The 14,783-nt window shown below is 41.1% G+C and overlaps 1 protein-coding gene across 1 annotated transcript in view; it reads right to left on the bottom strand.

The window, feature by feature from the left end:
• Window positions 1-14,677, bottom strand: part of FAM135B (family with sequence similarity 135, member B) — an 80,744-nt gene extending 66,067 nt beyond the window's left edge. Inside the window, exons 1-4 of the mRNA XM_010577114.1 lie at window positions 14,629-14,677; window positions 10,573-10,712; window positions 2,505-2,575; window positions 449-622 (exon numbers count right to left, since the gene is read on the bottom strand). Of these exons, the coding sequence (XP_010575416.1) occupies window positions 449-622; window positions 2,505-2,575; window positions 10,573-10,712; window positions 14,629-14,677 (434 nt within the window). The remainder of the gene's footprint in view (window positions 1-448; window positions 623-2,504; window positions 2,576-10,572; window positions 10,713-14,628) is intronic.
• Window positions 14,678-14,783: the final 106 nt, after the last annotated feature.

Raw genomic sequence — 14,783 nt, 5'->3', positions numbered from 1 at the left:
ATGCCTCCTTCCAGCCATATTATGAATTATGCTAATGCACAGAGGCCACAGATGAGATTAGAGTCCAACTGTCCTAAATGCTTTAGAAAACAGCAGGGGAAAAAAATATAAATGCTCTTAGTTGCTTTTAGACTAAAGAGGAAAAACAGCCAAGAAGAGAATTTTCACTTTCTTCATGTTACAGATGGGGAATAGAGAGATCGAGACTAATCAAAATTTCTGAACCTCTTCCCAAAGATTTTGCTAGTTTTTGATCATATCCCTAGTGTCTTATCAAGGGAAGGAGCCTGTGTCAGAGGCTGGCTCTAAACCCCAATCTCCAGAATCCTAACCCAGGACCAAAAAACTTCAAATTAAATTATTCTCTCTGCTTCTCCTATATAATAAGCAAACGAATTCAGAAGAGGAATCTCCTCTGCCTTTCAACGGACATTTCTGTGTCCTTTACCTGATCAGAGGCTGGTGTAATGCTACCAGTGATGCATGCACCGTGACAGATATCACTGACAGGTGGAAATAGTCAAACATGACAGGAACATGGTGGTGCAGACCTCTCCGGGGGTGGAAGTGAAGACACAGTGTACGGCTGCTGATCATGGGGATCACTGGAACATCTCTCAGCCTGGAAGAGAAAGAGGTTTACAAAGGTTGGTGAGAGCTTGAGTTGTCACAGCCTGTGACACGCTACAGGCAGCAGACTGGGAAACGGCTTGAGGTGAATTTTTATCACTTCCCAGCTTCATAGGGGTTTACATAACTGATGTCTTGTGTTGTACGTGTGCCTAGCATAAATATAAATATAAATATACATACACACACAAGTCCAAAAATAAATAACAGATGTAGATATAAATATACTGTATAAAAGAACAGCTGTGATGTAATTCTGATTTCCCCTTGTGATTTTCCTTGATGTCCACCTATGCAATTGTTCTGGGGACATTAAGAACTAAGGGACAGAAGGAAATGCATTTAGCAAACTGCTCAGTTTGAGTGTTCATAGCCAGGACAGCTCACTACTTGGGATTTTCAGTGTAAGAACAATCAACTCAGGCAATCTATGAGAGTTAGAAGCAATCCTGTGTCAGAAAGAGATGAAAATACTCAGGGCACCTTTCCAGATAGCTGATCTTATGAAAAACTTTTTGCAAGAGGCCAAAAAAAAAAGAGTAGGTGAAGTAACTGCAGAGAAACAATACAAGTTGGACCGGCTTCTCCATTTTTTTATTAAATAAAAATGAAGACTTTAATTTAAGGTTTGATTATAACTATTCCAGAATAACTTTCCTAGTGTGCAGTCAACCACATGACATCTGAGTCACCTATGGGGCAGGAGGCTAAGATGTAAGCCTGGAGCATGCCTAGCCATATCCTCCCAATGCAAGTGAAACTCACTTCTAAAGAATTGTTTTACAGCATTAAAGACCCTTCTGAAGCCAGTTGCTTCCCAGAGCTGAGAAAACCTATGATGAGATGGTTGAGTATGGTGCATGGTTAGTGCCAAGAAGTGTTTCAATGAGATTTGCAGTATATCCTTTTCTAAAAATCACTGCTTTTTTATGGTAAATTGGATTAATAATTCAGATGATAACAGAAATTAAATGTATGTGTTAGAGCACAATTTCATAACTTGAATGTTTCAGTCCTTTTTATTTTTGGCTATCACTTAATGGTTGTTTTTTCTTTTTTCTAGACCATCTAATGAGTGATGGTCATTAGCCACAGCTAATGAGTGATGGTCCAGTCCCACTTGCCTGAGAGAACAAGTATTCACTTTTTGTATCTTGAAGGTAAAGGAAACTTGTTCTTGAAATTTGTTTATGTGCCCTATGGATATGAATAAAATGACATGTGGACAATCTTAGCATGAAACACAGCTCAAATGATTTCTCTGCACCCCTTCCACCCCCATAAAATGCTGCTGAAGTCATTGGAAGCCTTTTCTGTGCTTCAGTGAGGCTGCATAATGTCCGGGATCACACTTTCTGCTATGTCTCAGGAAGGGATGCAACTTCCACTTCACCTAAGACTATGGAATCCAATGCAGTTGGAAGAAATCAAATTCAATGGGAAGAGTCTTTCCTCCTAAAACATAGAGACAGCTTTAGTTCTTAATACAAGAAAAGCGCTTAGCATGTTCATATACCCATCTTGAGCCAGAAAATACTTTGTTCTCTCCTGAGATAAATGAATTCCTGAACCACAGCCCCTGCTTACATGGAGGTGAGTGATGATATTCCCTTTGACTTTAATAGCAGCAGACATAGAGCAACACTTAACATCTTTGAAAAATTCACACGTAAAGAAGAAAAAAGTTGCTTTAAAGAGGAGTATGAGATACACTCTTCAAATACAGAGAGGAGAAACAGAAAGACTTCAACACTGAGGCAAAGGAAAGACTTATCAAAGCTATCCATTTTTCTAAAGGACTCTCACTTCATCAAAGTAATTTTCCAATTGAACAAACCCCTGCATTACTAATTGAGGTTGAAAACAGCACTTACTGTTGTTCGCTATCAGTAAAGTGCAGGTCCAACTTAAGCTGAAAATCTGCCTCATTCAATGCATCTTCCACCTACAAAAAGAGAAAGGTAAGGTTACCTTTGTAAGATGGCACCTACAACACTGAAGGCAAAAGTAGATGGGTTTGTCTGATAAGAGCAAAGGCAAAAATAGGCAGCAACAGCAGCACCCCACCACAGTGGCAGAAAGGAGCAAATGTGACAGCAAGTCAAGGTAACTGCTGAAGGAGTCAGAGGGAGCCAGAGCAGTCAGAGGTGTTATCTGCTCATGGGTGTCCTGTCATGTCAAAAAAATCACTCCAGACAAGAGTAACCAGAGTGTGTAGAGCACTGCATTTGTCGGATGTTTGCTCTTTGCACACTGAGAGTTGGCAGAGTATTTCTAAAGCTGCACTCCCTCATTGAACGAGTATTCATTTGGGTTATCTTGTCAGCTGAATGAGAACAAGGACTAGATTTTCTTGGCTGAGAAATAGCCATGAATCCTTCGATTACCTACCTGTAACTAATGCAAGATTCAAAGAAAACAATCAGAAATGGCTCAAATAATTCTGACAATTTCTGCTCTCTCATCATTAGCCTTTTAGCTTGTTTCTCAGCAAACTGAGGCTTTCCTGCCTCCCAGTCACTCTGGTCCTTGACAGATTCATGGAGGAAGTTTATCAAGGATTCTCATCTAGAGCATTTTCTTTGCAAAATTCAAAGGCTTTTGCTGTTTTTAAAGCTTCAATTAACAGAAGATTAACTGTTTGCTTTGTTGCAGGGTGCTGAACATGTTTATACACGGTAGGATTCAACTTGCCAAAACCACTGAACATATCATGTGTGATCATAAGCCGACTCACTAGTACCTTCATCTAATAGGTCCCACCAGCAAGATTACCCTTCTTTTATTGTCAATAAAAGACTTTAATTGGGTTTTATGAAACAGTATATGAAGGGAGCTGTCAGTTTCTTAGCTTCACCTAAGAAAGGAAAGGACTACATTGGACAACATCCCAGCTTGGCACAGTTGAAGTAACTATTACCAATGGAAATAAATAAATTAGAATGGAAGAAGGATTAAACTGCCCAGCACTTTCTCCTTTACTCCTTTGAAATGTCTTTTCTTCCCCAGCAATGTAGAAAAAAAGTTTTTATTTCTATCAACTTAAATGGAAATATGAACAAAAAATTATTCATTTTATTACCAAACTAAGTCTTTTTCTGTGAGTGTAAGCATCCTTTATTGTATACCAGAGTACAACAGAAGATGCAAAGGAATGCAGGTAGAAAAGTAAAGTTGTTCACTGGGGATAGGTATTATAAATAAAACTTTTCACCCAATTTTTGCCACAAAATGGTGAGGTAAGACATCCAGGTTCTGTCTTTTGTCAGTGGAAAGCAACAAGCAGATGTATACAGTGAGCTGACCCATCCTGAGGTACAGATCAGAAAAGGACAATTGATTTCTGTTTGTGCTGCATCTTTCCATTGACAATAGATAGAGCCTAGAGAAATATCTTGGTCTAGATACACTTCAATTTTAGATGGCTCAAATTAGGCAACATGAATTCTACTTTCCTGAGCTCATTAGCACGTTCTTAAGAACAGATGATACCAAAAATGCACTGAAGGCAATATCAGAGGCATCTAGCCTGCTCTGACAGGTAGGATCTATAAAATATATAACATCAAACATGTTTAGTGTCATGTTTTAAGCCTAGCCTTTAACAGAGCACCACGAGGTTGCTTGCCCACTCCTCCACCATGGCCCCAGAGGGATGAGGGGAAAATATAAAGAAAAGCTCGTGGGTCAAGACAAGGACTGGGAGGGATCACTCACCAGTTATGGTCATGGGCAAAAGACAGGCTCAACTTGGGAAAGAAACAAAATCAACTTAATTTACTATAAATCAAAACAAGGGTAATGAGAAGTAAAACCCAAATCTTAAAACACCTTCCCCCCATCACTTCTTCCTTCCCAGATTTCTCTGCCTCCTCACCCTGGCAGCACACGGGGACGGGGAATGGGGGTTGGGGTCAGTTCGTCACACCTTGTCTCTGCTGCTCCTTCCTCCTTGGGGGGAGGACTCCTCACTTGTCCCCTGTTCCACCCTGGGGTCCCTCCCACAGGAGACAGTCCTTCATGAACTTCTCCAATGTGAGTCCTTCCCACAGACCACAGTTCCTCACAAACTTCCCTGGCGTGGGTCCTTCCCGTGGGCTGCAGTCCTTCAGTCCCAGCCTGCCCCAGCGCAGCCTTCCCCATGGAGCGGCGGCCATCTTGTGGGGCATCCATCCCCCTGCTCCGGCGTGGGCTCCTCTCTCCCCGGGCTGCAGGGGGGCATCTGCTCCCCCACTCCCCTCCGTGGGCTGGGGGGGGGGGGGACAGCCTGCCGTCTGGTCTCACCACGGGCTGCGGGGACATCCCCTCCTCCCCGCCTTCCTCACTGACCTTGGGATCTGCAGAGGGGTTCCTCTCACATTCCTATCTCCTCCCTTGCTGCAGGTTTCCCCTCTTAAATCTGTTCTGCCACAGGTGTTACTGCTGTCACTGATGGGCTCGACTTTGGGCAGAGGTGGGTCTGACTTGGAGCCAGGGAAGGTTCTAGCAGCTTCTCACAGGAGCCACCCCTGCAGCCCCCTCCCCTGCTACCAAAATCCCCACCACACAAACCCAAAACATTTAGCTAGGTTTTCCAGAGGTGAAGCTCCCTCTACAGTGTACCTTTTTCTGTTGAAGCAAGAAAATTGAGAATCAAGGATTGATTGTACTTGGGCAAAATTATCAAAGATGTAAAATTTAAACCCTTCTGAAGTAATATGGTATTTCTTCTAGCATGACCACAGGCACAGAGATGTGAGGAGAAAATTCCAGCTTCTGTTCACTAAAAATGTACTTTCCCTTTTGTGTTTGTCTCAAAACACCTGGAAGTATGTCTTTCAGAAAAAAAAGACTTTTTCCTTTTTAATGAATTGTTGTCACTAAAATTCACAGTTCCTGGCAGTTGCAAAGGAAATAATCATTATTGAAGCTACAGACTGAATTTAAAATAGGAATGCAACTCAGGTATAGTGCTTCAGACAAAGCACACCTCATCCTCCAACAGAGGGGATGAAATTTTGGGTCTGTGCCTAATACTGCTGAGCAACTGTCACTGAAATCTGAGTCTGTGTTTAAAACAAGTTCAATAGCTAGTGACACTAGCTCAAAACACCTTGAGGCAATGAGCAGATGTCTGAGAGACTTCGAGATATTCATCACTGCATGGAGTCATGCATTAAGGTGCAAGTATAGGATATTTTTAATCCCAAAAGTGTATTGAAATCAGACTGCTTTGAATAGTGCAAAAACCCACATAAAATCAAATCACAGTTCTCACTACAGCGATTACATATTTTCCTTTGTTTATTGGAAGTGTAAATATTAAGATGAGTGAAAATTGGTCAGTTGTTCAAAAATCACTGGAGTCTTCATGAGAAAATATCATTAAAAAGCTTATGCACAGGTTGAGACACAACAGAATTACGTATGGTAATTACATGACACAAGTTACTATACAGCTTTGATACCTGCTGGACTTTCCTGTGTTTTACTTTTTTTCACTTACTAGAACCACAGGTGCATAAGATCCTTTACATGGGAAAAAACAAAATGGCTTTTCCATAGCTTATACAGAAGAGGCATTAAAATTTCTATCATTCCTCAGTCTCCTGTATGAAATAATATTGTCCTTAAATGAAATATGGGTTGCTTATTTTAGCAATACTGGGACTATTATGATGTTTTTCACAGTTATCATATACAGACTGTATAATTTTCCAAAAGTTTGATACACTATCAGATTATTTTTTTTAATTACGTTTTTTTCTCATGAAGAAAAGTTTTAAATTTTCACACCAAACTACTTAAGAAATCAGCCTGAAAAATTTCTCTGGAATATAACTAGTGTTTGACTGGCTAAGCCAAGCAGTTTCCTCCCAGGTATTCTGTAAAGGGTCTTGCAGTGTTTTTTGCAAAGTTCTTTGACCTCTCAGCTCTGTTAATGATTAAAATCACAACCTGTGAAAGAGAAAATAAAGATCTATGTTTGTGGAAATACATTCATACTAAACAATGAATGTCATTCTGTTCTGTAATATTCCATATACCCAAATAAAAGTAAGGGAAATTCAGAACATCTGGGCAATATTATTGCATTTCACATGCTGATCTTGTCTCCAGTCAAAAATAAAGACAGACAGTTCTGAACAGAAATTTTGAAAGCTTTCTTTGAAATAGTACATGCATTTCATTCTTTCTTTTTTTCCTCTAAAACAAGACTGAAATTAATTTTGTCATTTCTCATGTGATTAATTTTTCATTGTTTGCATCAGCTTAATACTGCTTTGCATTTTCTTGCAACATCATCTTGCGTCTTGTGGAAAGTCTGCACATTCAGTATCCACTTCTCTGTTGCTGGGGTGTGCCTACATTCCCCCTAGTGCTCCCACCTTGGGCCTCATAGCTTGTGCAAAAAGACCCCCTATTCATCTGTGAGCACACACCATTTTCCAGAAGGTGCTCTTCAGAGTTCCGACTGTTTTCTAACCTCTGCCTCTCTTGCCAAAGGACTGTACTGTTAGGGAAATGTGTTTTATTAAACACTGTTTGGAATCTGTGCAATAGAAAGTACTTCTATATGAAAAGCAGAAGTTTTTTATACAATAAAAAGCATATACAAAGCACTCCAATTTCTGTTGAACCAGCCTGGAATCAAGTGCATCGTTTAAGTTTTGAATTCTAATTTTTCAGGTTTACATTTACATCTTTAGCTTAGCTTTGAAGAGGTGTGAAAATAGTTAGAGCTGAAGTTTCCAGCATTCTTGTTACGTACTTTCACGATATGTAACCATTTAGCCAAAATGTCAGACTGAATGATCTGGATGTCCCATCTCACTTAAATTTCTCTGGAAAGTACAAAATCTAATATACTGTGATATCCCAGCTTGCTTCGCTCTATCCTCTCCCTGATACAAAATTGTCTGTGAATGGAGCCAGCAAGCAAGGAGACAGACAAGTTACCTGTTTTACTGCTTGATGAAAGAGGCAGAGCTCCTGCTTTAATAAGAATGAAAGCTAAAGCTTATGAAAATAAATTAGGCTTCTTTGTAACACTGAAGGCTGCCTCAGCTTGCAATATTGTTTCCTATGAATTCAAAGAATGCTGCATTCTGGGATAATATAGAAAAAGGCATCTAATAAACCAGAGAGTTTTAAAGCACCATTTATATGGTGAAAGGTATACTCAGTGCCACTTCTAGGTGGATAATTGAGGCTTCTTCCATTTAAAGCTAGACAAAAAAGATGTATATCTATACTTAAACTTATCTAGGGTTATGCAACAGGAGGGGGGAAAAGCCAAACCAAACCAAACCAAACCAGTAGCAAATGGACATTAGGTTTTATTGTTTGGGTTTTTTTGTACAGAGCATATCTCAGCAACTTGTCTCATCAACAAAACTACCCTAGCACCATGAGGAGAAAGCACACTGCTCCCTTTTTATAATATTTGATAATTCCAGTTCTGACAGCAGAAACCACATGGAGCATATGAACTCAATACTTCCATTACCCAGTCTAACTTGCTTGTCTATTTATCATAACTTCCATTTACATAAAAAGCAGCGAACAGATCCTTCACCCTCAACCAAAAAAACTCACCATAGCACACAATTGGCACAAAAAGGACTCATATCAGTTGTGTGTTAAATAAGTTAAGAAGTTTTGAACAGAGATAATATTTAAAACACTTTACAAATCTCTAGGTGTTTTGCCAACGCCACATTGCAAGGATTGCATCCAACATATGAGATTATGTGACAGAGATGCAAAACTGTCTTTGAAGAGTAGTTGTGGATACAGTAGCTTTCTTCTGAGCATGGTGCCCAGTGGAGTGGCACACTTTGGTCTCTCCCATATTTAGATCAAATCTGTAGTTTTGGAAGACAAGACATCAAAGCAGAAAAAAGAGAGGCCTGGAAGCATCGAGCAGAAGTGAATTCTGTTAATCTGCTCAACACGCAAAAAGTTTTGCAGACCTTTATTTTTTGCATTTGATTCTTTAAAGTGTCTTCAGCAGCTCATCTGGGACCAACAGACCTGTTTATTTCTCTTATTCTACACCTGTGAAAACCCAAAGCAACTTCATCATACAGAGATAATGGAGTTTTCTCTGTGCAAAACCATTCTGTAAGTATAGAATTGAGCAGCTGCCTTTTTCCCAAGGGACCTCCTATGAAAAGACAAGTGTGATGCACACAGCACATCAAGAGTCAGAATGAGTTTTAGCTGTCAGGAATCTTGTGGGATTTTTTTTTTTTTTCTTTTTGTGAGGTGCACAACTTTCCTGAATATTAATGCAAAAATAATCAGAAATCATCTCTGCTCAACACAGCGGAAACTGCTGTAATTTGAGGGGAGGGACTTTCAATCAGAGATGTTCCAGTGAGGAAGGATAAAATTAATATTCAATTAAGCATGTTGGAACATTTTCCTAACGAATATTGATAAACTTGCATTTAGTAATTTTTCATATAACACAAAACAACAGTTTGAGGGAGGAATAAATTGATGACACTATGTTAAAAAAAAAAACAACAAAAAAACCCCAAAACAACAACAAAATAAAACACCAAGAAGAAAGTGGGAGGGAAAGGGAAGTGTGTGAAATAAGCTTAACTTAGGTTCTCCAGCTGTTTTAATTTAGAGCTGTATATAACCCATGGATATGTGTGTTGAAATAGGACAAAACAAATTTTAAATCTCTTCATGTTCAAATACAAAGTTATACAAGGAAGGACAGGTGAGCACCTCTGACCCTGAGTTCAACACACAGCATTTAATTCACACTGGCTGCATAACCTGTAGGACCTATTTTTGATGGCATGTTGATTTTGCAAAAACAGCTGATGCCATGTGTCTCTCATTATCACTGAAAGCAAGTACTAATGCCATATATTTTGTACCAGCCCTTGTGCTGGCAAAGCATAGTGAAGACACATTGGCCCAGGTCTTAGTGCCATTCTACTGTGACACTTTCTCCCCTTTCTGTTTAAGAGTCCAATAAAACAGTGCTCTCCATACTCTAAGATTGCTCCTCTCTTGTAGCTCCTAAGCACAGGAGTTATCACTGGAAGACATTAGTTTCACATCAGTAAGAGGAAGCCAAAGGTGTCTTACAAGATGGGTGGTTCAGATCATGTACTTCCCTTGTGTAGGTGCTCGTGTTGTTTGAAGGAGTGCATGACAAATGGGGAGAAGGATCCCAATATGAACCTATTCTAGATGAGGCGTAATGGAAAGCAAAGGAGTTGTATGTGGACTATAGGAAGGGTAAGCTCCAGCAACTCTGCCATACACTCCTGCAGTCAGAAGCACTAAGGAGAAAGGTGAGGAGACCTCTGAGTGGTGGAAAGGGACTGGGTAGCTTGGTCACAGTATTGTCATTGCTGTAGCAAAAACCAGTCACAAGGAGAGAGGAGGAGGAGAAGATAGCAGTAACGGATGGTAGGAGTAGAAGCTGGTCCTAGAAAGATGCCAAGGATTCCCAGTTTTCTCAGGTGAGGTTAATCTACACAGATATGTAGAATGAGTGATCTAGTGCACAAATGACAAATTAAGGTCAATACACTTGAGTTTCTGATATACTGATTTACCAGTATATGTCAACACTGGAACGCCAGGGTGTAGACTACTCATCTTAACAGAGACAGTGCAGAGGGTCTATCTGACCTAATGCAGATGCTTATTGTGTCAGCATTTACAAATAAATAAATCACCCCAGGCACCCTTGTCAGTACAGGTAATGATAGGTACAGGACAGTCAATCTCCTTCTAATGCAGATGCTGGTATTTGGTCAGAAAAATCATGACTTTACCTCCACCAGCTACATTGATGAGACCTGTGACAGCACAGGGACCCCATGACAACTTCCCCAAAGGAGATATTTCTGCAATGGACAGCTAAAGTTAGGTAAGAGGAATCCCAGCCCTCCTGGTTTTTATGTGCATCCCAAGACAACTCACCCTTTCGCCATCCAGAAGCAGGTGCACTCTGAAGTTCATTGATTCATTAAGAATGATCTCTTCATTTCTGTACAAAATCTGAAATATTCTGCTGTAAACGTTGTTTTCATGAACACAGGCTGAGCAAAGGCTGGAATCACCTGCACAAAACACAGACAGACTCCTGGTGTGATTTCTGCAGGGAGGTTATTTTTTCTCCCACGTTTTCACTTCAGGATTATCTAGGCCAGTTGTATTAGTACTTGTAATTAACCACTTGCATTCTCAATAATTAATGGTAATGGAGCAGATTGTTATTGTGGGTTGCAGGTTCCCAAACATGGTATTTAAAGAAAATAAATGTTAAACTTTAGGCAGGCTGGATTTCATAATAAGAATAGCTGACCCTCCGACAGCACTTACCCTATTAATTTTATTTCTAATGGAAGCTAAAGCATCAAATGTCTCCTGGAGACGTTTGCTACTCAGCACCATGAGGACTGTGGGTGTTCACCTATGAAATTTCATCTTTTATCTGCAATGGGCATCTTTCAGAAGAGGAAGTTTTCTTGTCATCTCTGGTGCTCTCAGAAGTTACTATCTGGGAGGGGGGACAATAGCCAATAGCAGATCTCAAATGTAGAGCCTGGAAGTACAGAGGCATCTTAAGTAAAAATACAGAAAAATAAAAAAAACAGCCATTTTTTCAAGATGCTGAAAGTCTTGTGGAATCCTTCAGGCCCTTGACCCATGTGAGAGCTGTGAATTTGGACCATACAACTGGGATTAATCTGAGGAACTCAAGAACCAAAACCCTAAGTTTCTCCACATTGAATGCAGTCAATAGCTTCATACGTGTGCTGATATATCACATCATCACAAATGAACTTCACATAAACTCAGGTGAGATTTGTCCTTCCTAACTTCTAGATGCCTCCAGTGTATTTTGTTTTGGTTACTATGGAGCCTATGGAATTTAAATCATCATTCATCTGACAAAAAAAAAAAGTTCATGCTTTAGACTGAGGCAAATTTTTGCTTGAAGTCCACTGCTTATTGAGTAATTCTTTCACTAACAATAAAACAGTGTGACTTGCTTTTTTGTACAAACCCACATTGGATGCAACAACATTTACTACAGTGAATTCCTTCCAGAGGAGCCTGTGATGACCGTGTGACTATTTAATGAACAACTGGGAGCCAGAGTTAGGTACTTTCAAGTTGTGTTTTGGCTGTTAATCACAATCGCCTGTTAATTCTGCTTCCATAGCCCCTGAGAAACAGCTTCCTGCAATATGTACTCAGAGCTGACTTTGTTGCTTTCCAGCACTCAGTGCTGTAGGAATCTGAACTTTTGAAATATAGTCTGTTAGCAGATGGCATTTTGGAACTCTCCTGAAAAGGTGTGCTTAAAAAAGGTGTACCAGTATCAGTCCTTCAAAGAGAGACAGATCTGTGATCATCATCAGGAAGCCAGCAGGCACATGCTTTTTACAAAGAACAGTTTTTCAGAAGGTACTTCTGGGAATTTGGGCCTTTGCAGAATTGTTTTGAGTCCATGAGCTGTGGCAAGATAAAAGTCCAGGTCAGAAAGTCTTAGGGACTGCTGGTTTGTCAAGAGTTTCAAATCAGGACCAGTCTATTCTGCTGTGCTAAAGCTACTGCTTTGCTTTTTAGTGCAAGAATCATATATAATTTGCAATCAGAAGTCAGTGAGTAAAGACTAACAGGGGACTAAAGATTTCCTGAGGTAAAGGTTGGTTAGGGGGAAAAAAAAAAAAAAGAAGATAAAAGACTTTTTAAAAAAATGTGGTGGGTTAACCCTGGCTGGAAACCAGGTGCCCACCAAAGATGCTTTATCACTCCCCCTCCTCAAGTGGACGGGGGAGAGAAAATATCTCATGGGTCGAGGTAAGGACAGGGAGAGATCACTCAACCAATTACCATCACGGGCAAAATGGACTCAGATTGGGGAAAATTAACTTAATTTATTGCCAATCAAACCAGAGTAGGGTAATGAGAAATAAAGCCAAATTTTAAAATACCTTCCCCCACACATCCCTTCTTCCCAGGCACAGCCTCACTCCTAAATTCTCTACCTCCTCCCCACCAGTGGCACAGGGGGACGGGGAATGGGGGTACAGTTAGTTCATCACACGTTGTCTCTGCTGCTCCATCCTCTTCAGGAGGAGGACTCCTCACTCTTCCTCTGCTCCAGCACGGGGTCCCTCCCAACGGGAGACAGTCCTTCACAAACTTCTCCAACATGGGTCCTTCCCATGGGCTGCAGTTCTTCACAAACTGCTCCAGCGTGGGTCCCCTTCCACAGGGTGCAGTCCTTCAGAAGCACACTGCTCCAGCGTGGGTCCCCCACAGGGTCACAAGTCCTGCCAGGAGCCTGCTCCAGTGCGGGCTTCCCACCAGGTCACAGCCTCCTGTGGACACATCCCCCTGCTCCGGCGTGGGGTCTTCCCCGGGCTGCAGGTGGAGATCTGCTCCCCCGTGGACCTCCCTGGGCTGCAGGGGGACAGCCTGCCTCACCATGGTCTTCCCCACGGGCTGCAGGGGAATCTCTGCTCTGGTGCCTGGAGCATCTCCTCCCCTCCTTCTGCACTGACCTGGGGGTCTGCAGGGCTGGTTCTCTCACAGTTTCTCACTCCTCTCTCCCACTGCAGTTTCTGTGCCCCAGCAACTTTTTTTCCCCCTTCTCAAATTTGTTCTCCCAGAGGCACTACCACTGTCGCTGATGGGCTGGGACTTGGCCAGTGGCGGGTCCATCTTGGAGCCGGCTGGCATTGGCTCTGTCGGAGATGGGGAAACTTCTAGCAGCTTCTCAGAGACACCATCCCTGTAGCCCCCCTGCTACCAAAACCTTGCCACGCAAACCCAATACAAAAAAAAAAAAAAAAAAAAAAAACAAAAGGCCCCTATAGACAAGTGAATGGAGTTTTGTCATTATAATGATTAGGTTTTGTGGTGCCAGTCTGCTGGAACTGGAGTAGTGCAGACAAAGAAGTAGCTTTGCAAAAAAAAAAAAAAAAAAAAAAAAAGGGGGCAGGGGGAAGAATTGATTAAATACCAATATGACAAATAAGACTTGAGCTAATTAATTAGCAGGACCATAGTGCTGTCATCCAAACTACATTCAAACCATTTTCCTATTACTGACTTTTACCAAGCACACTCAGGAACAGCCTAAGTGTTTCACCCTGCTATTGTCTTCCCATCACATGTCCTGCACAATAGTTATGCATAAGTCCAGGCAGCCTAGATAAATACAAATTTAGTTCTTGTGCTACACCAGTTAGGCTAGAATGTTTCAGCCTGATTAGCTCTTCAAAAGCATGCAGTCATATTTATTTTAATTTAAACCTCATCATATTAGAGACACTGCAAAAATCATATTAGAGGTATAATGCATTCTTATTCCTAGTTGGCAGACAAAGGAAGCTTTATGTTATTTGATTTGGATATTGATATACTGGTACTCTTCTAGAATGGAAAGTTTAATGTCATTTTCTTTTCAAACACACTCCTGCACAGACCACTCCTACTGTGTAATTGCTTTAGGAGCTGGATTTGCAAGGTGACATAAAAAGTCATTGCTCTTGTTGGAAAGGTCAAAGTCAAAGACATGCTACAATGCTTAGGGTTGTCTCAAATCCGTGTGAGTGAATATGATACTACAGGGACAAAAATTGCTCAGTCTCAAGCAGAGATTCACCTTTGCAGAGATCTGACAAAGAACTATAGCAGATGAGTGCCTAATCATCTCCTAAACACAACCCATCCCTGGCTATTTTAATGGCCAAAGCCTGCTTCTTTTCCTCTTAAAGTATGACATAAGGCTGTGGCAGGAGTTATCTCAGAGGAGCACTTGGCAGCACGAAGATGTCTTAGTAATGCTGACAGCAATGCAGGCATCCTGCCTCTCAAAGCAAAGGGGAACGACAACATCTCCATAGATATTGCCGTTCAGGCAGCAGCACTCACTGATGTATTCTGTGCTTTAAGGTACAGACAGGGACCAGGCTGTGTGACTGTACTCGAGCTTCTTTCACTAACAAGAATTGGTACCTGCACCAAACATACTCTTTCTTAGTCTGCTCTGTGAAAACATCATCATCCCGGTAACTTTTACAAACTTCCCCTTGTTCCTGGGATACCTTCTGACACTCGTGTCTCTCTAAACCCACAGACTTGTCTGCTAACAGACTGTGGCAATAAGGTTG

Source organism: Haliaeetus leucocephalus, unplaced genomic scaffold (genome assembly GCF_000737465.1).
Source record: "Haliaeetus leucocephalus isolate CR32 unplaced genomic scaffold, Haliaeetus_leucocephalus-4.0 Scaffold555, whole genome shotgun sequence".
NCBI lineage: Eukaryota > Metazoa > Chordata > Aves > Accipitriformes > Accipitridae > Haliaeetus > Haliaeetus leucocephalus.
Note: the sequence above shows the minus strand (reverse complement) of the source record. Positions and strands in the feature narration are given on the sequence as shown.